Here is a 25,466-nt window from a genome sequence, read left to right as displayed (position 1 = left end):
ATTTCAGTGATGCTGTCAGCACATGCCTCAGATGATTCATACAGGTTGTTTCAAATAAAAACCCATAAAACACAGCTATATCATGTATTTGATAAATGCTACTCTGTTTAGAACAGCTGTTACAGCAGTTTAGTTTTAAATGCCATGCTGCCATCATTTACCAACAGTTCTCCAGAAAAAGTAGGCTACTTTAAATCAGACTGTGAATTTCAAAAGGAAAACTCTTACATAAAATACTAGAGACTTGTAGATACGATCTCAACTACATGCGCTCGTATGCAACGCACTTGCAAATTACAGACTGAAGGTTAGGTCTTCAACGACTAGAAACAGCGAGAGTGATGCATTTCATTAGAAAGAAGAGAAACTTTACTTTCCAGTGCTTCGAACTACGCATCTATACTTACTAATATAGGAAGCTCACAAAAATACCACCTTTTGTGCAATCAACTGGAACAGATGTGAACAGTGACCCCAAGCATTCATACCAGCAGAACTTTGGGAGGAAGCTCTGCATCAAGAAAAGGGGGAATGGACACGGTGCATTTTTTTAGAAAACAGACATATTTGGAATTACTAAATGTAGTCTCACCAAAGCGCCCTACAGATAGGATGGCATCTGAATTGGCTATACATAAGACATGCAGTCTATCATGTCCCTGTGGTAATATTATGGCTCCGTGGATTCTTTTTCAGGCACAAAAATCCTCATTAGAGGTAGCTGAGAAATGGAGTACTGAAACAATGAGAATGTAATAATTTTTCATTTAATCTTGTCCATTTTTTAATTTCACTGAGAGATTCTTTATTTGAAGGAATGCTGACTCTAATTCTGTCCCTGATTCATGCATACCTCCTTATGTACAACTCCAACAATAACATTTATTGTTGTGCATATCAAAGAAAGAAAATGTGACACTTCAGGCGGTGAGGTGAGTTGAAGAAGTTTCTCTTGAGTGAATGTTTTCATCTTTGGGGGGGACTTGCCTTGGCTAGACTTGCACAAAAGCAGTAACCAATACCTGTGCAGATAATATGCCAATAATTTTATACTACACAGTGTGTAAATATGTAAATATTTATATATGTAACTACAAGCAAATAGGGTCCGTAGGAGCTTACTTATATGTAGCAGGCAGAACATTTTCAACCCTTTGCTGTGCTTCCTTGTTTACTTATTTATATTCAGACAAAGGAAGTGGTAAGGCTGACTAGCTGACAGCTTTTCTGAGAAGAGACCATTTTGTATTAGAGGAAACAGTATCTCTCTTGGATGTCCTAACAACGTAGCTCTAAATTTAAAAAACCCCAGGACTTAGACAGAAGAAGCTGGGCATTAGGCAAGGAATTATTGGACACCCTGGAGGTAGTCACACACAGGGAATAGATGGCTGTTTCACCGATAGTACTGCTCTGAACGTTCTCTAACTGCCTAGAGGAGAACATTTACAATGGATTTGCGAAACATTCCCTACCGTTCAGATGTGGTTACATGGAACCCGGATGACTTAGCAGAATATTTTAGGATGGTAAGTTTAACTGTGCTTTGTCTTTGTACGATGGAGGAGCAATCTACTTAACATTGTTTGTGCTGAATTTATGTGCTTCTATAATGGGCAAATCTTGCTGCAAAACTAAAAGCAAAACCACTGCCAATTAATAAGCTGAGCTAAACTGGCCAGTGAAATCTATAAATGAATCTCAAAAGTGTGTTTTAAATTGGGTATAAGAGAAACTCATGGCTTTTCAGACGAAATAGACACTTTCCTACAGCAACTGTTGATATAACATATTAACAGCTGTAGAAGGCATTAATGTGTGAAGATTGCAAGCTTTCTAGGTCTACTTCAATGAGTTTCAGAAAGGAGATTTTTTTTTAAAAAAAAAATTGCTCACAAATGACCCTCTGAATGTTTTTGCCAATTACGTCCGTGAGAACGCAGCCAAGAACTTAATAGCTGTGGATATAGGGACTCCTAATTTTTTTAGGCTCAGTTGGAAAAACCTTTCGCCTTTTGGTTTGACTTCCCTATTCTAAAAATCCTTGGGCAAAATTTATGTCTCAATATTACTAGCTACTCCTTTTTTCCTACCACTGTTACTTCTTCTGATGTTTTCCTGTGTGACTAGCTAGGAATTTCTGGTTCTTCTGACAACTTTTTCACTTGTAACAATCTATAAATTTAATTTTACAATGCAGAGAAGTTTCCACACTGAAGAAATAGTTTGAAAGGCAATACAGGAATTCACTGCCATTATATACCCTCTGCACAGCAATGCTGACACCTTTGTAATTGCCCAGGAATGTGTAACTGAGCCAATTTTACTGAAATTTCATTTCCTTGTGTTCTCTGTAAATTGCTCATTTTTCAGTTCACTTCAGAGAGAGTTCTTGCTCCATCTCCCTTGCAACAGAACATGTTCTTCCCAAAGTCCAAAACTGTCAGCCTAGAATTTAACATTTAGATCAATCAGAAGATTTGGGAAGATTTTCAAGTAACGCCAGCATAGCTGGTTAATTTTCAAATGAGCTGTCAGAGTAGACTTTGGAAACCTGGAACAGTTCGGGCTTCATTTTGAAATAATGTGCAATTTATTGTTTCAACAGCTCCTGTAACTCTATAAGAGTTTTCTTTGGGGAGTTGAGGCAAGTCTGATACTGGAATGCAAATCTAGCTAATAAAGACAAGCAGATCAAACACAAAGTCTATGTCTACCAAATCCCCAGAGAAGTGAAACTGCCAACTACTTGCAAACCTCTAATTTTAGGGTGCAGGGGTTAGTAGGCACAGGAAAGTGAAACGAAGAATTCAAGATGGAACAGATGAGATCACTATCAACAGGCAACTTCAGACAAAGACGAAAAACATTACAACGCTGCTGCATGGTGCTTTGGATCACCATTTCTAAGAGACTACGAAGGGAAATGGCTTCCTGAAAGAGTTGATAATGACATTTTTAACCGTGATAAAAGGATTAACTCTAAGTTCTACAATAACTGAATGGGCCTGGTTATATTAATTTTTGAGTACCTCCCCTCTACTGATCCAGATACCCCCCAGGACAGAGATAATCTTGGCATTCCACTGCTGGGGAGGTGAATCAGGGCAAAAGCTGCTTAAGGACCTCTAAGAAATCTGTGCAAGACAATAATGTCAGACTGTCAGCCAGCTCTGGGTAATTGCCGTAAGTGACCAGATCTTCTCCCCTGATAAACTCATGCACTTTCCCTCACACATACCATTAAAGCGTCAAATGTTACACCTTAGGAATGCTTTATTTGCATCTGACTAATATATTTTGCCTGCAGCCATATGTTCAAAGTCCAGGATTCAAGTCCAAGAGGGATAAGCAATTTTTTTTCCTCCTAAACTGAGATAATTGTGGGATGATTTTCAAAGGAAAATCACATTCACAGCTTCTCTCACCTGAAGTGATTGGTCATGACACAGGGCAGTGGTAAGATTTTTGTCAATTTGTTGTTAGCTTACACCTTCATATTAGCAAAATTCAGTGAGCATATATGTCAGTAATTTATCTAACAATACTACGATGCATTATTGGCATGAATAAAGCCCTCAGTTCCTGTCAAATAAGAATTCTTCGTACTTAACAGTAATAACTCTATTTATTTTTCTAGGTGCGTTAACTTAAAGCCTATGTCAATTCAGATTAGGGAAGGACCAATAAAGAACCAAATCTCCACATAATTTCTAAAGACTTAGATTTTTTTTTTAGAAAAAGCAAAGGTATTCGCATTTGTAATATTCCTAGGGTTATATTTAATAGCTAAACAGTATTTTTCATCAATTACTTTAAGAATGAGATTAGATTTCATTCACACTGATGTGTTCTACAAAGTGTTGCAGTTGCTCACGGCTGCATACAGACTTGGGCTGGTAATGTCATGATAGCACTTGCTATATGAAAGAGACATTATTTACAGGTTTAAATCCTTAGTCTGCACAAAAGTCTTAATCTGCACCCAAAAATATTCAGCAGAGTTAGGTCTGTTTCTGCATATGAGTAACTGAATTTGGGTCCTAAAAATATTCTCAGCTGTTCAGATATTTTCAGGATCTGTTCTCATGCAATACCAAGTTACAAGATTGCTCCCTAAAATTAATAAAAAGGATAATTTGTCAGCATACCTTTCATTACCTAAAGTTTCAGGCAGGACCAGAGCTATTCTTCTGTCTTGAAGGCTCCAGAAAGTCTGCCCACTCTTTGGGTTCCTTCTGGTATGGACTTGATCAACTTGAAACAAAAAAAATGCATTCTAGCCAGATCAAAAATATAAGCTTTGCTCTTACATTATGCTATTACTGTTCAAATAAAAAAAACCCTTAAGATGCCCACTGGAAATATTGAAGACTCATGTCTTGCTAAAGGTGAATAGTTTTTTGGAGGGTTTTTTTTTGTTTGTTTTGTTTTTTCTAGGTCCCCCACATTACTGTTAAATACTGTTAAATTTTGCTTGGTAGGACCAGGAGCTTTCTTTTCTTATGTACATGATCAACTTCTAAAATGCATGTCCTTGTCCTAGATGCTACTGTAACACATAATATTGTGGAAGAGCTTTCCAAGTATTATAGATAATTTCCAGGATTAACAATCAATATTTCCATCCAGAAGAGGAAGCTTTTCGATCACAACAATGAATTCAGCGACTGGGATCAGGGCTTCAATATTCCAAGATACTAAGGTTTTTGCTCTACTTTTTTCTGCAACTGTTCATCCCAGTCAGTACCACAGCTATCCATTTTCCAAATATTCCTTGGGCCAGGCAACTGTAAGGTGGTTTTTAAATGTGAGGAATTACATGTTCCTAAATAGATGAAAATCCTCAAGCCTGCTGAAGAATCTTTGACTTAAAAATCCATGTTTACAGAACAAAATGAGCCATTTGGACAGGCTCTAGCATACAAAGGGTAACTTGAATCATCTACTCAAAGCTAGCCATATCATTAAGTGTCTTAATCCAGTATTATAATTAAGGGTGCAATAATCATCTTCTTTTCATTGACAGTTAAAGTATAAGGACTGTGAGAAAGTCGTGAGAAAGCACAGCATAAATGGACAAAGGTTTTTGGTAAGTAGAGTTGTAAAATTCCTTCCTATAAAACTCCAAGCAGGTGATTGTTATCACTCCTCCTTACTTAGCATTGGCAGATGCAAAGTCCTTAGCTCACAGATGGTTATTGAGGTGTAATTATGAGGTACTGAGGTATGAGTATGAGAAGTAAACATCATTGCTAAAATCAGCCAGGCATCTTGCTTTAAATATGGGATGCTGGGTACCCAAGCATGTTGTTTAATATAATATATTTTGTTATTTTTAAACTCTCAGGGAAGTTATGAAACCACAATCTTGTCTTGAATTCATCTCTTCCTTTATAGGAAGTGCCTGTTTTCAAATACTAACTACAGAAATCTCACATTTATTAATTGTACTCTTCTACTGACACAGACCTGGTCAGAATGACTGGCCTTCTATTGTAATCACTATTTCAAGCCTCTGTAGTTATATTTAGACTTCTGCAGCAATACACAAAATCAATGAACTTTAAGACACCAAAACTAGTAAGCAAGTTCCCACTGGGTTTAAACCAACATTGCTCCAGGCTTTACCAACAACTTGGCTTAATTTGAGAATAGCTGTCAACTTCCATTGACATAGCTGCTGCTTTCAGGTCTTAAATACACATCCATGAAGACGTGTAAGGGCTTTTATTATGGCTTCATTTTACTTCTATTTTATTTCCAAATATTAACTATTCTGTTTTCCCCAATAGTAGTCATTCTGATCATCTGTATAACTAGTCATAGTGGGGAAACCTATGCATACCTCCTCTAAAGCCTTCGTAATTTTTATTTACTCGTCCTAATGTACCAAGCTTTTTGACATTTCATTGAAATGTGACATAAAAATTTTCAAACACCTTTTGTAGGAACAGGATATTACACCTCCCTCCTACTGGGTGGAGTCAGAGTTATTCAAATGTGTGTCATAGGATCGATCCTACTAATCCCTAAGAGATTCTCCTTAGCTCAAGCAGTAAGGATCTGTGGCTCAAGTGGGAGTTCTGGCTCTGGAAGCAATATGAAATTCTGGAATTTTGTGAGGTACAAATAACAAGAGCAGTATCTGTGTGATTCCTAAGTGATTTTTGTAATTTCTTATTATTTCCAGAGTGTTTCTGTAATTACATCACACTTCTTCAGAAGCATCCTAGTAGAGTCAAGGGATGTTTTTCTATTAAATAAGCAAGCAGCTGCTCAAGTCTGCTGATACTTTTTTTTAAGCTTTTGACCTACTTGTCAATCATATAAAGCAAAAAGGTTTGACCTGTTAAACAGAACAACAAAAGAAGACTTTAACTGGACTATTCTACAGTACAATGCAATCTTGAAATAAAGTTGCTTCTCTATATGAACGGTTTTTCTAAGAAATATCTTTTTACATTTTGTAAATTCTTGGAAACTGCCAAATTACGTTTGCACAGAAGAAACTGTTAAGATGAGTGTTTGCAGATTTTGTATCTATTGTCAGATCTATATGCTAAACCTGACTGCAAAAATGTTGCTGTCTTATTCATCAGAATAACATGCTGATTTCAATGTCACGTTTCTGTATCTACTGGCTACTGCAAGGAAAGTCCAGTTGAGATGTAACAGGAATAAAACCAGAGGGATTCCATGTAACTTATTCTAATAGATTTCTATGATATTTAAAACAGCAACATGTCCCTTTCATGAGGCTTTAAACCCATAATATTTGTCAGGTTCATCACCAGAACAGAATTCCAGAGAGAAGCTTAAAAAGTCTTTAGAAAAAAATTATGATACTTCAGTAAATCCTGCAGGACATTTCCATAAAGGGAATACATTTTTCTGTGCTTCACTCCTGTGAGTATTCCCAGAGGCAAAACAGTGCTGGAAAACACAGAGAGGATTTGTTCTGTTCTGAAAATAATTGATAGCATTTTGAACCAATGTGTAATTAAAACTCTCTTACTGTTGGCACTAAGAAAGAAAGAACCAGACTATCATCCATGTTCCAAAGAGGGTTTGCAAAGCTTGTGATTAACTAAAGAAAACACTTTCTCAAAAGTTTTCATAATGCACTAAACTGTCCTAAAGTTGGAGCTGCACATGATAGAAGAAGAGAGGGGCCGAGCCTCTCTGCAGGAGCATCCGTTAAGCTCTCAAGACTTAGCACATCTCAGCTCAGGTCAGGAGTAATCTGCAATCTCATTGCTATGTTATGGTTGAAGGGGGAAGAAACGGTCTCCCCCCCATACCAGTTTCCAGAAAGATTTTTGTTAGGTTTCCAAGGCTGCTCTTAAGTCCAATGAATTTTCCAGCTACACCTCTGCTAGAACATGGGATTTTACATACACTGTGATCTTTCAGATAAATTTCTTAGCACAAAACTCCCCTCTACTCCAGCAAATGGTGCTCTATTTTAAAATTTACAGTGTTACCCTGAAACTTTGCAATCATGCACAACTTTGCCTGATTTCACCATGCAGGCATGAAGGAATTCAATATATCTAGCATCTGAAGACACTTAAATACCATAATTTTTAGCTGTACTAAAAGATGTGAAGCAAAATAGCATAAAATCAGAATCTATTTTAGAAGTTTGCCACCCTTACCAGGAACAGCTCTTTACAAAGGGCATTTCATTGCATGGTGCTTTAAACCTACAAGTGTTTAGAAAGGCATCTGAAATATTCTCTGCTTTTACATTCACTGTGAGAAGCATAATTCCAAAATTGCCAGGAATAATGCCACTGATGAGGAATTCAAGCAGACCATGCATGTTCTGTTGAGCTCACACCCATAATCAGTAGCACAGGATGTTACCGGGATGTAGCTCCCTATTAATTGTTTGACACTGTTCACTGAGATGAACTATATTGTCTCAAGCCTTCTTTAATAATAAATACATAAAGGATATGTTTTCCTGTATGCTAGGTGATGATGTAGTACAATGAAATGCAATATCCAGAAAGCAAGAGAAAAAAAAGAAGGGAAAAAAACCAAATAGAAGACCTAGAAATAGTTCTGGAATTTTTTGGTTTAGTGTCTGTTCACCTGCTGTGGCTTAAGTATCTCTGACGATCTCTAGGGAGGAAGCTGTTGCAGAAGTGGGTTTTATTTCCAGTTCTTTTGAGAAGCAGAGCAGGGATGGATTTTAACCTTGCCTGTAAGTCAATGTGACAATATAACACCAAAAGAACTGGATTAGATCCCAAATCAGAAAAGCAAATGACTTTAAGTTTGCAAAGAGTCCCAGTAATTTGATATTAATGCTGGAAGAATGGCTCACGTGCTTGTAAACAAATTTACCCAACTCTCACCTCGTAAGAGCTGGTTTAAGGTTTTACTGCTCCATACAGACCTTTTTAACAAGCTATCTTTAAAACATTCCTGCTACAGAAATACTTCTCTTTGAAGTCAGACATGATTATTTTGTCGAAGTCCTTTGTGTGTAAACAAATACACATGATGTTTATTAACCTCCTGGCTAGTTTAATACAACTGGCAGCAACATAAAGTAAAAACCAACATCCAGAAAAACAAACAAACAAAAAAAATAGAGAGGCTTTTCAATGAAAATGGATTCATTTCTCTTATGAGCCATGGGATGGGCAGGCAACGTTATCTTGCATTGATTCTCTATGCACTTGATGTTCCTACCATTTGAAACTTTGTGCCACGTTTTTGAATATGCAAACTTCTGTAAGCCACAGGGTGTTCCATGTACAATTTTGTGATATATACCATGTGTTTCCTTTTCAGAACATGTCTGAAAATGATATTCAGAAATTTCCCAAACTCAGAGTGCCGTAAGTAAAGCCAAATCAGTTTAACATTAAAAATAATCTTAGCTGGTCTGCAGTGAAAACTTATAGGAAATATCAGGCAAATGATTTGCAAGTGATTAGTTAGAGGCCTGTTTATTGCACTGCACTGAGAGAAAAAGAAGGATGTTCCATAATGAAAAGCAATGTTGTCACGACTGCTCAAGCACAATGATGCAATACAAAAAAGTTGTCTGGGGGACGTTCTAAAGAACTCGTCCATATATTCTTTGACTGACAGCAGCTACACAAAGGTTAAACTTTTTTGCGAGTATTACCTTCGAAGTATGATTTAACTGTTCACTGCTTAACTGTTGACTTAAAGGAGAAAAAAAAGGTCAGGTATGTACACAACAGTTGAGGATTTCAAGCAATTTTCATCACGTGCTTTTCCTTTAGGTAGGTGTTAAAGATAAATCAGTCTGGAACATTTTATTCAGTTTTAAATATCTTTTCTTAACTCCTGTGGATTAGGCCTTGAAAAAGTTTTGCATTTATCTGAATAGCTTTCATATTTTCATAGAAGTTACTAAATGAAGAACAATATTCCCGTTAAATCAATACTGAGTAACAGAGAAATTAGCTGCTTCTAATATTTTGTGGTGAAAAATGAAGGATTTTATTTTGCTATGAGTTGCCTGGTACGTATTTAAGCTGGAAGTTAGAAGATTCTTAACCATGAGACACATGGACCTCTTCATGGCCTTCTAGAGAAAGTAAGGAAGAAAAAACAACTAGAAGGAACTCAAGTTGTTCCAACATGGCTGCTTCTTGGTGCTCATTTCCCAGTTTCAGACTCACTCCCTTTATGAGTATCTTGATTTTGCTATGGGAGATACAGTCTGCTTTGCCTTTTCTGATGCATCAGAGGTTGTGTAAGAGGTTTGGTGAAGCTAAGAATACTGAAAAATTTTTCAATACCTGTGTGGTCTGTCATATTCATGTGCTCATGGGTAAGCTGGTGGCTAGATCTAAGGGCAGAAGGATACCTCTGTTAGGATCAGATATGCAAAGACTTGAACTTGAAAGCCTTGGACATTACATGTTTCTTAAGATCATATCTATATTTTCACACAATAAATTTCCCAATAATAGGGATTGGTAGTGTATGATGAGTTAGTAAGGGTGCCTAGATGCTATAAAAAAAATGATGCCTGAATGTCTCAGCATTTTTGAAATTACTGTCAATTAAAAGTATAATTTTAACATTATTTTAACTATGGTTACTGAGACTGAGGGACCAGTAACTTTAGCAGGGTTCTGCTGACCCACATGTACTGACAACAAAACCCAGAACTTGCAAATAAGCGAGGTTTGCAAACCACAGACTACATCCATACAGATCTGAGCTAGGTATGTGGTTTTACTAAATATATATGTTTGAGCAAATCTACTGATCAAGTTTTAAATAAAATTGTGCCATTTCTTGGGGATGATTTTGTGGCTTTTACAAGAATATTTAAGTGCTATATTTTGATTCAACATGGAAGCCTTGCTGTCATTCCCACTTACATGCGCAGTAGAATCAAAGGTCTAGCTCAGGTACTAGCTTCCAAAGCAAAAGGCAGAGTACAGCTCCACTCACTGTTTTACTTTCTGCCTTTCCTTTAGGCAAGAGGGAGGTAGAAAAAGCCACTTGGTCTTTGTCAGTTCTGTGTTGTAGTTGAACTGCTCTGGGTGGACATAGGGAAGAGGGAGTGAAGAACGATTCTTGGACTGGCTTAAGGCTCCAGTTCAAAAGGCAGTACTTGGACACATGCTGAGCTTCAGGCACTCCAAGCTACATAGAGAATGCCACCACGTAGTTAGGTTTAGGTTGGAAGGGACCTTTAGAGGTCCCTAGTCCAAGCTCCCCGCAGTGAGCAGGGACATCTTCAACTACTTCAGGTTGCTCAGAGCCCCATCCAACCTGACCTTGAATGTTTCCAGGGATGGGGCATCTCCCACCTCTCTGGGCAACCTGTCCCAGTGTTTCACCACCCTCACTGTAAAAAAATTTTTTCCTTATATGCAGTCTAAATCTACCCTCCTTTAGCTTAAAACCATCACCCCTTGTCCTGTCACAGCAGGCCTTGCTAAAGAGGTTGCCCCCATCCTTCCTATAGTCCCCCTTGAAGCTTAGCTCAGTTGCAAACTGTTTTCTGCACACATACGCTATGCTTAACACTTGTCATTTTTGTAACAATACAAAAAACTGTTAAAAAACATAGTGTTATGTTTTGTCTTGAGCTCATTCATATTCTTGTACTTGCTATATCTTATGAAAGAACCATTTAAGTTAATATTAATACCACAAGGTTAACATACACACCTGAAGCTTCTCAAACAACACACTGCATCCTGAAAGAGTAGATGGTACACCAGTGAAACAGGGAAGGGATATGGTATATTTTACACAGAGCAGACATTGAATAACTGTCTTAAACACTAAATGAAACCTAGACTAATCATGAGGGTGTAATTAACATTTGGATAATAAATCCAATGAAACAAAAAGCCAATATACAGCTTAAGGACACAAGGAGTTTTCTTATTGGCCTTTATCACTATTGGCAGTCACAGAAGGTCATAAAGATTTATACTTGTGGATAACAAAATATTTTAAAGCACATTCAACAGAATGGGCCTTACTTAATGTGGTTAGAATTAATAAAAAAGAAAAAGCGAAGATCTCATTCAAAATAACATCGATGGTTGGTTGACAGCTGAACCATGATCTAAATCCTGAAGATAGTCTTTGCCAGTCTTATTGTTTACTATCTTGAGAGAAAACATTTCCAGTAAGTCAAGTTACTGATACAGGCTGTTGATCCCTTTGGCTATCTTCTGTGGCAGCTTGCTGGCAGACCTGAGATTTGAAATTTTCAATCTTCGTCAGAAAGCTTATGGCATATCCCATAGCATTTGTGAAAATTTCCAGTGATAAAAAGAGAATCATTGCATAAAAGTACATAATTACATCTGCCAGTTCAAACATGGTAAGTGTGCTGAGTTCTGAATGGGACACACTCATACCCTACAAGCATGGCACAGTCTGAAAGTTGTTCTACTTTCAGGAGAGTCACAGAGCAAGCCTAAAAATTAAGAAATCTTTGGTGCTCTTCTCTCTTAAAAAGGTATGCCTTGGACAGAGGTGAATGTGTGTGCACACATGCTATCTCCGATGAGATGCTAAAAGTTGTTGAAAGATTTAGAACATAACTGATATTCAGTCAGTTTTGAAGCCAACATAATAGTATTGCATCTGCCCAACAGATTTTCCTCAAAGGCCAAACCAAAGACTTCATCACAAACTATGCTCTTGACAGCGTTCAACATGTAACTATGCAACTTCCTGGTCCTACAGGACTTTGCCTTCCAACTCTCTCACCCATCTTAAGTCCTTTATCCCAATACACATAGATTGGATTCTACTCATGACAACAATATCTGCAGTGAAGCCAACAAAAGCCAGTTTTGGAGTACTGCCTTGGTGGTTGGTTGTGTGGGGTTTTTTGTTAATTTTCAACTTCCTGCTGGTTTCAAGCTAAGCGTCTGGTGGAGGAGGTAGAAAGAGAAGTCTGAGTAACATTTTCTGCAAGTGCTGTTGCCTTATCCTCTCCTATCATCCACTCCCACAACTCAGAAAAAGCAGTGTGGTTTTGGTATTTCCTTCCTCACATGGCTACAGACTCAGCTGCTCAGTGCACCAATCTTCTGTAATAATGTTGCTTGTAAAATGTTACCATCCTAAACTTTGCTCACTTTTAATAACCTCCCTGAGCCATTGGATTGAAACATTTCAAATAAATTTGAAGTAAAATTGTAGACACTGTATTTTAAACAGCAAATTATTAATTTTTTGGCAGCAAGATAAGATGAGCAACTTTTTCCTTTCAGTTTTTCCTCAAAAAACAGTTGGTGTAAATCCTCATTGCAGCCAGCCTAGGTTTAGTTCAGAAAGCTTCCAAACGCTCAGGTCTCATTAATACCTGTGGAAGTCTGAACTAAAAGAATTATTAGCTCTAAAACCAGTGATATTAATTTTACTTCTTTAGCTGAAAATAAACAAAATATTATGAAAGAACCTTCCTCTACCTCTTCTACAACAGAAAATAAGCCACACACATGTTCTGTAATCTACTTCTCAACCAAGTGCACTGTTGACCCCGGAACATTTCCTGATGTTTCACATGGATTTTATTATTCACATAGCAACTTAACACCTGCAGCAGAAGGAAATTTCTTGTGTGGAGGAGTGTTGATCGCGTGGGAAAGAAGAGTCCTATGTCTATAACTTGGCATTCTTCTTGTTTTATACAATTTGCTTGGGTAGCGATGTCAGATTCAGACAGCTGTAATCCTTAACATTTGTGCATGTGCTTATTTCAAACGGGCCAAGTATGACAATATTTGCTTCAAATCAGAAAACTGCAAAGTACTGTCTTAAAAAAGAAAAACCCCAAAATATTATTCCACTGCCTATTTTCATACATTGTATCCTTGAGTACTTATCCTTAACTTTAGCTTACCCATCTTCATCATTTTCTGACAGCATGACCATACTGATCTGAAATTGCTTGTTCTCTGATACTTGCTGGCAGCCTGATCTGTCCCCATTGTACTTTCCGTGATCAAACAGAGCAAACCTATTCCTTGAATTTATTTTTTAATCTGAATTACAGCAAGGTAAATATTAGGAAAGCAACAAGGGCAACGGAAGAGAGATTCAAAATAAGAGAAAGATTTTTAGCATGGTTCAGGATCAAAACAAAATAGCATGGGTTTGTTGGCTTTTTTCCCAATATTAGATTGCTTGAAAGCTTGTCTTCCTAAAGTCCCAGCCCAGAAGAGCAGTTAGATAGGAGAGAGATGCCCAAATGTTGCCATTTGGAAAAAACTAGGGGATTGCTATTGCTGAGTAGCAGAAAAAGGCATGAAAGAAAAAGAAAAACATAATAGAGCAGTAACTGCCTGGCCATAAAAAAAAGTGATTTTACAATACTGAAATAAAGTTTGATTAGCCAGATCTAAGATGTATGGAAAAGAATTCTGCACTAACAAACCATAAATATAAGATTTTACAGAATTTAGAATCTGAGATAAACAGACATTGCGTTCCTGATTTTTTTAATACTAATTTTATTTCCACAATTACTGTCTCTGGTACACCTAAATAATACAAACCAGAAGTAAAATGGGATAATTTAACCAGATGTACGTAACCAATTTCCTTTGATTGTCACAGGATTTTCTTGGTGGGACTTTGCTTGAAAAGAAATATTGAGAATTAAGAATCAGACCATGACTTATCATAAGCTTTCTTTGAAATGAAAACATCCTTTGAAACAAAACCTTTATTTGAAACAAAATAATCATAGAGGCAAACTTCATGACTAGCAGAGCAGGATTCTGTTGCTCTCAGTGGACTTAATTCTGTTAATCTCAGTAATGACTGTCCTGCAACCTCAGAGCTGTTCTCAGGGAGTCAGTCAGTATAAAAACTCTCAGTCTCAGATGTCTGTGCTGGATATGGATGCCAGCAGTATTAGCAGCAGAAATGTACACTTCTGACCAAAATTTTTATCAAGATTGCATTTCATTGGTTGTTATTCACCCTACTGCTGCATACAAACTACACGTGAGTGATGACAAACACATCACCTTGGAAAAATCTCGCTAGACATGCAGCTATCATCCTCACTGGTTCCATGAATATTTCTGCCCTGCAAATGTCTAATAACATGGAACTAAATCAACCTTTTCACCTTCTTTACCAGAGGGACTCTGGATTAGGTATATTTTGGTTGCAGAGGGAGGGAGACAAAAAGAATAGAGAGTAGGCACAGGGTACCTTTAATCCCTGCTTTTGCAACCATAGCTTGGCAGAAGCTGTTTCCTGAAGCATTATCTGCTTTTTCCATAAAAATAATACAAATACTATCACCATTATTTAAAGCAGCGTTGTAGGGCGTGATGTCTACCACACCCAAAGTTTCTAAGGCTTGCTGGGTTTAATATTTATTTTTAAACTTGATCCAACAATATGGGGTTTTATCTATGTAAAAAAGTCTAGTTTTCAGTTGAATATGCTATAGTGCAACTTTGCAATAAGACGATAAATTCAATATTCTTACCACATAGTAGATAATAATTCTGAATTACCAAATTTAATTTAGTAAATATTCAGGGAAACAGCTAAGAAAATGATTGACAAGTTTCAAGGAGGTTTTTTTAAACTATTTTTGTATTTCTTTTAAATAGAATTGTAAGTAAATTAAGTCAAGAAATAAACAGAAATGAAGGGAGGCTATCTTTCTTCCCAAAACGGTAAGTAAAACAATTCTGCTTTCTCTTTCAAAGCTTTCACATGTATCTTTTCTGGACTGTTTTCCATTTGATCAATAATACATGGGTCAGAGGGACAGCCTGGAAATGATATAAAATAAAACTCTGTTTTGTTAATGTAATCTGTTGAGAAGAGCAAAGCCTGAGCCCTCGAACACCCTATGTCTGCCATGTCCAGAACCAAGTAACAGATAAATTTCATGCAATTTTCCATGTGAGTCAATTAATCTTTAGGAATGCTATAAAGCCTAAGCAAATACTATTGCATTAATTAAATCATCAATAATGCATTTCACAGACATGTACATCATTACGCTCTTTAATACTTTATGACTTATTGAATATCATACTCTCGCAATAGAAGAGCAAAAATTGCAAGCACATTGCATGAGAAAAGAAAAATTTATATTTATATACAACGAAAATCTAAGTCTAGTCTTAGATAAAAATTGTAACATGGTTTCATATTATTTCATAACATGATTCTACACCTTTTCGTTAACTAGCGTTCAAAACTAGAATTGAAAACTGTAATGGATTCAGTAAAGCAAGTTTCTAGTTTCAGGACTGGGGCCTCTTGTAAATATATTTACTGAGTTTCTAAACGCTCGACCTTGCTGACTTGAATTTTTTCAAGACAGTTTAGCTTATATTAGGATCCTGCATGTGAAATATGAAGTAGTGTGTTCTTGGCATTTTTGTGCAGAGTTAAACTCACCTATATAGACTTCATTCTACTGTTAGAGCTAACTATTACCTTTATTCACAGTAGATTTTAGCATGCTTCAAATATTTAAGAATTGCAAATGGAAGGAATTTATTTGTATCTTTGTTGTAGGGCCCAAACGCAAAAAAGTCCTGAAAATCCAGGTAAGTGTGTACTTGCAGATAGTCTCTAACAATGAAAAGTGTTTAAAATTATTAAAATATTAAGTTAATCCTTCCAAAGCAGAGTAAATGGGCTTGGGGGAGTGGGGGTTGGGGCAGGAGGGGATGATGACAGGACCCAAAACAACAAACAGGAAAAGATGAGAGCATGAAGACGTTGCAAAAAAGAATAAAGAGTAGTTACAGGAGAACAAGTGAAAGAAATATTTTTAAAATAGAAAAGATGGTGAAGAAAGGCACGAGCAGAGACATTTACATGAGCATCCCCAAACTGCCCTTCTTTAACCCAATACATAGTATCAGCGCTCATATATTTCTGTTCCAACATCTCTGCTGCCTGCCCCTACTCCTAGCAGCACCCTGTATTACAGAGGTAAGCTTCTAGATGTCTGCTGTGTTCTGAATTTTTATTTCAATTATTTTCTTAATAGGCCACAAGCATTTAAAACTTCTGCAAACTACTGTGTTCCCCCGATTCTACTGAAATTAAAGAACCTTTTGATATGAAAGCTAAAGTAGTATAAAAGAGAGATAAGAAGTCTGCTCATTCTGAAAGCATTATACTTCAAATTATATTTAAAACTGAAGTGTAGGACAAACTGAAGAGACATATACCATCTCATATAAGGATAACTATGCTCTTAGTTTTGAATCAGAATGTTATTCGTAATACCTTTCATGACTGACTGACTGCCTTTGAAAGAGCTACCTTGGTCCTGTGACATAGTTTTGTGGTTCAGAACTGATCTGGGACTTGTGTCCTTTTTGTCAAGTTACATCTTGACAGTTTAAAGCTCTACATGCTAAGAAGCCTGTCTTTATGCTTCTTTATGCAGGATACAGTCAAGAAGACGGTGGCTGGTCTTCATTTGTGAGTATCAGGATTAACAAAACCTACCGGTTGAATGGATTACCTCTTCTGTAAGGTCTATCATTTCTTGCATTATCTACTTTGGGCAGCAAAGATGGAGTGAGCAATGGCAGGGTGTGTTAGGATGAGGAGAACAAGAAGCAGGAGCATGAATGATTGGAGTAGCTGCATACAAATTTCTTCACTGAGAAATGGGTCTCCCCAGTAATGCAAGACAGAGCTTCAGAATGGCAGTCCTATACTGCTGGCTCAAGTAGAAGCTCACGGCCTACGACTAGGTCTCCACAGAACCTTAGCTGAATTTTATATATCTATTTCAAGCTCTTAAAAGGGTGGCTAGTAAAGGAAAGGTTGCTATGTTATTCAATGGCAAATACTTGCCATTTTATTCTTGAGAGTTGGTTTGTTGAAGAATCTAGTTTTTTGAAGCCCGCTAGACTGCAAAAGTTCCTTTTGCCTTTTGGCATAGAAAATGCATCGCTAAATGTCATTAGATGAAGCATACACAACTCAGCTAGATAAATGAGTAAGCTGACTGATGCACAATCTGGGTTTATGAGGTTCTCTTACATTGACCAGTGCCAATGTTTTTTTGCAAAAAATGGACAGGCATTTTAAAAAAAACCCTTGCTACTAAGTCTGCAGGAGATTTGCTGCTATTTTAGGAGCACAAGAGGTAAAAGTTACCACCTATAGAGCACTCTGTATGTCAATACAGAGCTAGTCTGGAAATTTCAGCCAAGACACCAATGAAAAAATAAGTATTCTTTTTCTTGTAAGCCTTGGCAGATTGCACAGAAGATGTGTGCAACGACCACTACCATATTTTTGCTGTGATCTCACTAGGTCCTGCAAGTCGTATGAAGCTGTTTTGGTTTTGGTCAGTGGAAGGCACCAAGGTCCATATCAAAGACCTCATTTTTTCTGAACCATTTTTAAAAAGTTGAGTTGCAGGCTGTAGAGTACATGCTATTAAGTAAGAATGAATGCCAACAGGCATCAGCTGCTACTCCAGTGTTTCTAGGAAGCACTGACTTTTTTTGCTGGTGCCTTGTCTGTTACCTAAAACAAAGGCACTGCACATTTCAATAAGCTATCACCTTATCTTGACCTTCCACTGCAGTTACTGTTATGAAATTATACTAATTTCCTTTCTTAAGCTGTAGAGTGCTGTATGCGTTAATAAAATGCTGCCTCCTTTCTCCATCTGATTTCAACAGAGAATTTTTTCACTCAAACTGGTTGTAAAAGCTTGATATCCTGCAGAGTGAAAATTACCACAGTGAAAGGCCACAAGGAAATTGCACTGCAGTGTTTAGTATCCTGTTACCACATCCACCTTTTATGTACATTTGCCAGGATGAAGAAGATGATGACTATGAAAGCCCTGATGATGACGAGGAAAAGGAAGATGAGGCTGACTATGAATCACCAACAGAAGAAGCTGAGGAAGCAGAACACGACAGTGATGGCTATGAGCCACCTCCATCCAATAACGATGAAGCACACCACAATGTCATATTTCCTGCCAAGTCTCTTGCAAACAACACAGATTATATAGGTAATTACTAATAATCAAGTGTTATTAATAACTTGTAAATTATATTTTCACAGATTATCAGCCAGATTTTAGGTGGCTGGTAGTGGAATACATAAGGTGTTAAGTCAACAGTATAGCTTATGAACAAGATTCAGTGACACAAACTTAACTGCACGTTGGTGGCTATGTTACTTTTAACGCTAAATTTCCTACTTCAGACAAGCTCTGTTGAATTAATATTAGTTTTGTGTGATGTGTGCATTATTTGGCCTTTGGTTTGAATCCACTTGTAATTAAACATATGCGTATACTGTATTAGCTTTAGTAGTGCAGCCTTGAACAGAGCAAGTTGTCACAACAGTGGCAAAAAACTCCAGTGAAAACTGGGAAAAGAACGAGATCAGCTTTCTCTGCTTGTCATTTTTTAATGTCTGACTCTTCAGCAGCATGCAGTTGTGGAGTCAAATACAGGAGCCCAAAACTGCTGTTTAGACTGGCTGGTGTTTCACACGGTCACTGTACTGCAGTGAATGAAAAGAAATGGTGTGGGCCAATAGACTATCAGATGGAGTCACCTCACCACGAAAGGGACAGACAAGCCTGTAACTCCCAAAACAACATTGATCATAAAGCAACTGCTTGCTATATATAAAAACAATGTCTTTATGGTATATTAACAAGTATGCGGGCTATTGTAAGGGCTCTTTTTCATAAACATCTAATGAGAATAAAATAACCATACTGCTTGTGTAGTTGCTTAGCTTTGGATTTTTGTTGTCTTTAGACAGACCTCCAACAACTAGATCTTCACATCAGCCTCCAGTACCACCCCAGCGACCTGGCCCATCCCCAGTACCAACCTCATTTGGAGGAAGAGGTGTTTCTGTACGTTTCTTTCTTAACATTTCATCTATTTCCTTTGCTAGTACCTTCTTAGAAGTCCAAGTGTAATCCCATTTTTATTCAGATAGTGTATGTAGAGGAAGATTTTCAGCCATCAAAATAGATTTGAACTGTTCAGGTGGTCATTTTTTCATTGAACAATTACATTTCATGGGACAAACATATTTCACATTACTTGACTGTTTCTTTACACTGGAAATTTGTATCCACCTGTGAATGCCTCTCCCATATAAATTATAGATTTCTAGTAAATCCCTCTTTGTTTCTTTAGTGATATTTGTAAAAAGAAAAAAAAGGCTAAGTCTTTCCAAGCTATACTGCTAGCAATTGTCCAACTGAATTAAGACGATGTAAAAGCATAAGGGACTGTATAATGAGAATGCTGATTGATGAACCAGTTTTTTTTCCTTTTTCTTTTTTTTTTTTTTTTTTTTTTTTGTGTCCTGTGAATACTTCAAAACTCAAAGCTATTGTGCTGTTTACAACTGGCACTACAGGTTCACTATATGCCAGAACACATGTACATTAGACCTACTCATATACACAAATAAAAGTAATTTTAGGGTGCGATAGAGAGACTTTTGGTCTGACCCAGTGTCATAGTTCATATACATAAAACACATAGGACTCTTAGGTGTCATGAATTCTTAAGACTGCTCTGGGTTTTTGGAATAAGAATGATCATGGGAAGGCATTTGTCTGGAGAAAACTAGGTTTAGATGCAAACATCTTTCACAGCTGCTGATAATACAATGCTGTTTGACCTCAGCTCTCCCAGTAACAAAGAACAGACCCCTGTCCCCCTGCCTCATTCAGCAACAGTCAGTAAATAGTCTTAATGCATATTTCTCAACTACAAATTTACACCCACTAATTTCAATACCAGTTTTCAAAACTAACACCTGCTGCATTGAAGTGGCAAAGATAGAGCAGCACTGTTGAAGCTCCTGTTTCTTTCCTTTGACAACACTCATGCCCTCCCCCAAAATATCATCCCACTAGAGTATTTCTTGTGAGATGAAATGGATGGAGGCAATTCAGGAGTGGTAATGGCTCCTATCCTTCCTGTGCTGATCACAGACCTATTCCTTGTGCTGTACCGGAGACAGATTGGCAGATATGGTGTGGTGGGGTTAATATATGAAAATTAAAACAGAAAGGTGAAGACACACTTTAACCACATGTAAAATATTTGTTTTAGCTGCCAGCTTTTCCTCCTCCACCAAGCAACAGTGACTTGAGTAGAGACAAAAATATCAAACCTTTGAAACGTAAGTACAGCTGGTTTTCTCTTTGTAAAGCTTTTCTCATGGGCTATATAACACCTAACTTTTGCCAATATCTCCTCAGTTCCACTCTTGTCTACTGTTTATACAGAAGCCTCACTTTTTATTCTAAGAAGTAACACCAGTTCATGGCTATGCAAAATAAAGATATATTGACCTGTATTAGCATATTATCTTACACAGCTTTTGTGTTTAGCCCCAGCTCCTTCTATAGACAGAAGCACAAAACCCCCACTGGATCGCCTTGCTCCACCATTTGATAGAGAAAGCCCAGGATCAGGTCAGTGTTTGCTTATGCTAATATCAATGGGGTTTTTTTAATTATTCAGGATTATCAGTTTGAATATCGTCCATGCAAAAGAACAAAGCTCAATCAAACGTGCTGTAATCCAGTCCCATCCAAGGTGACCTGTTTATGAATAAATAATGTGAGCTGTATTTATAAAGTGAGAGGAATTGTATCTAGAAAGTAGCAACCCTAGCTCAGGACTAGTTGAACAGAAAGACATTATGAGATCCCTGTGCAATAAAGGTTTGATGTAATACTTAAGTGAATGAACAAGGAAAAATTTAGTAGGTTAAAAGAGGAAACAACTTTTGCATACAAAGCTAATCAAACTCTGCATACATCATTATATGTAATTTGGCACCGAGACTTAAAAGAATACTGACAGCTGAAAAAACAAAGGGAAAAAAAGGCATTTGTTTCAGACCTGAAAACCATATTTTACAAAGAATCTAAAGAGACTATTATTTTATTTTTAAATTAAATTATTTTAATAAATATTATCTGAACACTTTCATCTGTTATATAATTGCATAAAAGTATCCAGTAATTCAAACTTGAACCATAGAAAATAAGATTATAAAACATTCCTCTGAAAAATTTTAAATTTTCCTTCAATGAGAGATACTGCAGTTCTGCCATCTCTTGTAAAGCCAAAACATTTTTCTGGCTTACATTGCAGGAGACTGAGTGCTTCAATCTGCAAAATTCCCTTTCAATGATACGCAAAACTTGTTCGTTTAATAGAAAGTTTAATTGTTATCTTTAATTTTTTCTAAGTGTAAGCTTTTACTATTTTCAGGGAGGAAGCCAGGTTTACCTGAAAAGGTAAGATCTTTTTTGTTGGGTGCTTATTGATGTTTGCCACCTATTTTGATACACTTACACATTCTCTTAACTATTTCTTGTTGTTTTACAGCCTCTGACTTCGCAGCTAAGGTAAGAGTTTTGCCCCTGGAATGAGATTCTCTATCCCGGTATTACCCAGTTATTTCTTAGTAAGCAGCTTTTTGCCTTTATTTCACCATCCTGCTCCTGCTTTAGATCCCTGGGGGAACAGCTAGCAATGATGCCAAAACCTCCTGTCCCACCAAGTGACAGATATGAAAGAGGCAATCCGTCTCCTCTAAGGAAGCAAACCCCTGTAAAGTAAGTGTTCATTTAATTGAAATTTAATAAAGGATAAATTAAATCTAACAAAAATATGGATAAGCAACACAGGATAGTAAAATTTACTGCTACTGTGTGTCAGAAATGTCTTGAGGGTATCAATGTTTTGCTTTATGACTATGCATGGATGTGCTCTCAGCTACAGAAAAGTGTGAATGCAGAAAAAGCTCTCTCGCCAGTCATACCTGGAACAGCCATTACATAGGGCATGACTCACTTCCAAATTGCACAAAGAAATATACAAATCATGTGTTTTCAACCAGACCAAGTTCTTGCTCTAGGGAACATTCTTTCATGAGTTCTATTGCTATTTTTTTTTTAGGATATTAGAAAAACAAAGCTTTACTTTCCTACCATTGATTTTACTAGCCTGAAAAACTCCTTCATAACAGCAAACCCCATTCTTTAGCAGAACTAGACCATTCTCTAGCATTTTCTATATAACTTGTGGGCTGAACAGTGTGACTGATATTAAAAGAAAATAAAAAAGTAATTGATATCTGTTAATCAGCCAGGATAATACATCAGAGAAACGAAGACTGGAAGGCTTATCATGTGCTCCAGCAATGTTGCTAAGTACTATAAATGAGTTCAAGACTTGAAGTCTAATGTTTCATAATTGTAAAAACTTGTTTTAAGCTCTAATCTTATAATCAATTCATCAGACATTTTCTTTGTTGATAGAATCAAGATGGGCTAAGGACTACCATAATGTCTTAGATTATGGCTGAAAAGTAGAATCGTAGATATTTTTATGTGGGGGAAAAAAATGTTTCTGCATTCACTGGGTCTGTAAACTTACTATAAATTCATGTCTTATATGGCCTAACACACACAAAGTGAATGAGTAATATTCCACCTATGATTCATGTTTTGTTTTCTCTGTTTCATTTCAGGCAGGGTTGGCCACAACACAAAAAAAATGAAGTAAGTATGGTCTCAAAGCAAATATTTAAAGGTATAGGGAGTACAATAAAATGAAGTACATGTATAAATTAATAATAAGTTATACTCATGGATCTTTCATAGAACATAGTTTCTTTTTAAACAGTTCTTCTACATCAAGCTCTGTTTATTCCCTGAGTACTTTATCTTACATAACAGGAAGAATAAGGCCAGAATTTTTTTATGACATAGGAGAAGTGACTTTGCTTAACACTACGTTTTAGGGCTTGGGGTTTTTTTCAGCTTAAGCTGACCTAAGGATTTCACTTCCAGATAACTCTGAGAGCCTACACTCTCAGAAGAGTGAGGAACAAGGCAAGTTTACACCTGCTGAGAGCTTCTGGCTACTTTGGGTCAAGACCCATTATGGGACATCTACCTCGGTGCTAATTTGTAAATAATAGCTCACCTTAATGCAGGAACTTTAAAAATTATTTGGTGTTGCATGAAGACAGAAGCTCCAGCATTATAGATGAAAGTGACAGTATAGATATTAGAGTTCTTGTATACTCAAAATTCACCTACTTCCATGTTTTTGTTTTGTAAAATATTCCTAAGAACTGTGCTATAATATGTTGCTAATGTTTATTTTCTTTTGTCTCCCCAGGAAGAAGACGACAGTAAGTATTTCTACAGTGATTTTTAAAACTTAAAGGCCTTCTTTGTCTTCATTCTAAAAAAAAATTTTAAAAAAACTTTCAGAGTTGTTTCTTTAGAGAAATTTCAAAAAGTCATGTGGTATCTTGACTGGTTGTAGAATGCTTATAAAGTACCCCATGCAGATTTATATATCAAAGCTGCAAAAGAGAGGAAATCAATAGCTAATAGCTTCCTTCAGTCAGCCAGTTACAAGACAGCAGGATTTCTTATTTTGAAACACATTCATTTTAGAGATTTGTGATCTGCACGCAGCAGCAAACAGCCAGGCATGTAAGCCTGATATTGCCCCAGTTTTCAACAAAACATTCAGTCAAACCCTGCCGGTACTTGTCTTCTGTGTAATGTTATTTACTCTAATGAACAGAAGCAGAACTTGTTTCATGTAATAATAGTATTTATAAATTACTTCAGAGTCCTGGTTCCTAAAATGAAGTTGGTAAAGTGATGCCGTAAGAGAAGCAGAACATTTGGCTAAGTGTCTACAAATTATCACTGTCCCTAAGACTCCATACAGAATAGGGCTATTGAAGCTGTGCAGGGTGCAGTTAATCTGCTGATGCCTGAGGACACGGCAGAAAGAGTGTTTTATTTTATGCTGTTGTTTATGATATGGGAGAAACCTCAAAATGGAATGAAGTTCAAAAAGGTAACCTCAAATCCACTATTTAGAAGCAAAGTAACAGAGAACACGTGGTTACGTACCACCTTCAGCTCTACTGCAGTTAAGGTATCTGAATTGTGACTTATCCAAAACAGAAGTTAGAAAATGTAAATGTTGCTCAAACCTGTTGCAGTTTATTTTTAATTTTAATACTTAATTTTAAGTTCTCAGTTGACCGTAGGAGTTTACAATCTGTAACTAACATATCAAGGACTTTTTACAGAACAGTTTTTACTCCATTATGTTTAGCTAATTAAACAGAAGTACCTCATTTAAGAATGTCCCTTCTCTTCCTCTCCACAGCTGCACCCCAAAGACCAGTGCCACAGCTATCTTTGCCCCCATACAGCTCCAATACATTTCCATCCAAATCTGTCAAGCCTCCACCTAAGCCAGGATCCAACAGTATGCCTGGTGCAGAAAGGTTTGTTCACCCATTATTGTGTCATTCCTTTTGAATCTCAATCTTTTTGCAATTTAGCAAATAATAGTATATACGTGGCTACAGGGTTCTCAGGCAAACACAAGGTAACTACTTGAAAGAGTCCATTATTTTTCAGGCTATACCCTTGCCTCAACCACATGCTTATTTGTGTTGTTCCTACTGTCAAGGAGAATCCTCATATAATTGCAGATCTGTATTCAGTGAAGCAGATCGTGTCCATCAGGCAACAAATTAAAAAATGCAAAACTCTCAGCTTTATGTCAAGGAAGTATTTTAGGGCCTACATGGTACAATGCTTCCATTCCCGAGACATCTCACCCGTTGCCTGCAGGATCCAAAAGAATGACAAGCCCTTTTGGGAAGGGATCATCTTCTCCTAGAAAAGTATGCAGGATGTAGGTCAAAAAGGACCTTCTTTAAAAGTATTCTGCATACTCTAGGAGCTTAAGTGCTAGAGCTGTGACTACTAATAGCTTCAAAACTAAAAACCCCCACAACCTTAGTTGTCTAGAGTTGAATCTGAAAGAATTTCACCACCCTTCCACTAAATTTTACACTAACGGTTAATAATTCCTATTTAAAATTGTGAACCTTGCTTCAACTATGATTTT

The 25,466-nt window shown here is 36.9% G+C and overlaps 1 protein-coding gene across 4 annotated transcripts in view; it reads left to right on the top strand.

Moving 5' to 3' along the window:
- Positions 1-1,209: 1,209 nt before the first annotated feature.
- LCP2 (lymphocyte cytosolic protein 2) overlaps positions 1,210-25,466 on the top strand; it is a 34,882-nt gene continuing 10,625 nt past the window's right edge. The window contains exons 1-16 of one of the 4 annotated variants that reach the window (XM_075102174.1): positions 1,210-1,529; positions 5,030-5,092; positions 8,812-8,858; positions 15,117-15,182; positions 16,039-16,070; positions 16,925-16,959; positions 18,319-18,520; positions 19,284-19,384; positions 20,604-20,673; positions 20,885-20,968; positions 21,777-21,802; positions 21,894-21,913; positions 22,019-22,123; positions 23,041-23,071; positions 23,697-23,709; positions 24,714-24,834. In XM_075102174.1, coding sequence (XP_074958275.1) covers positions 1,452-1,529; positions 5,030-5,092; positions 8,812-8,858; positions 15,117-15,182; positions 16,039-16,070; positions 16,925-16,959; positions 18,319-18,520; positions 19,284-19,384; positions 20,604-20,673; positions 20,885-20,968; positions 21,777-21,802; positions 21,894-21,913; positions 22,019-22,123; positions 23,041-23,071; positions 23,697-23,709; positions 24,714-24,834 — 1,094 coding nt within the window. In that variant the 5' untranslated portion in view covers positions 1,210-1,451. Of the gene's footprint in view, positions 1,530-4,563; positions 4,706-5,029; positions 5,093-8,811; positions 8,859-15,116; positions 15,183-16,038; positions 16,071-16,924; positions 16,960-18,318; positions 18,521-19,283; positions 19,385-20,603; positions 20,674-20,884; positions 20,969-21,776; positions 21,803-21,893; positions 21,914-22,018; positions 22,124-23,040; positions 23,083-23,696; positions 23,710-24,711; positions 24,835-25,466 lie in introns of those variants that run through there. The other 3 variants (XM_075102175.1, XM_075102173.1, XM_075102176.1) reach the window with 3 other exon arrangements.

This window comes from Phalacrocorax aristotelis, chromosome 8, assembly GCF_949628215.1.
Source record: "Phalacrocorax aristotelis chromosome 8, bGulAri2.1, whole genome shotgun sequence".
Lineage (NCBI taxonomy): Eukaryota > Metazoa > Chordata > Aves > Suliformes > Phalacrocoracidae > Phalacrocorax > Phalacrocorax aristotelis.
This window is presented reverse-complemented; position numbering and strand designations above follow the sequence as displayed.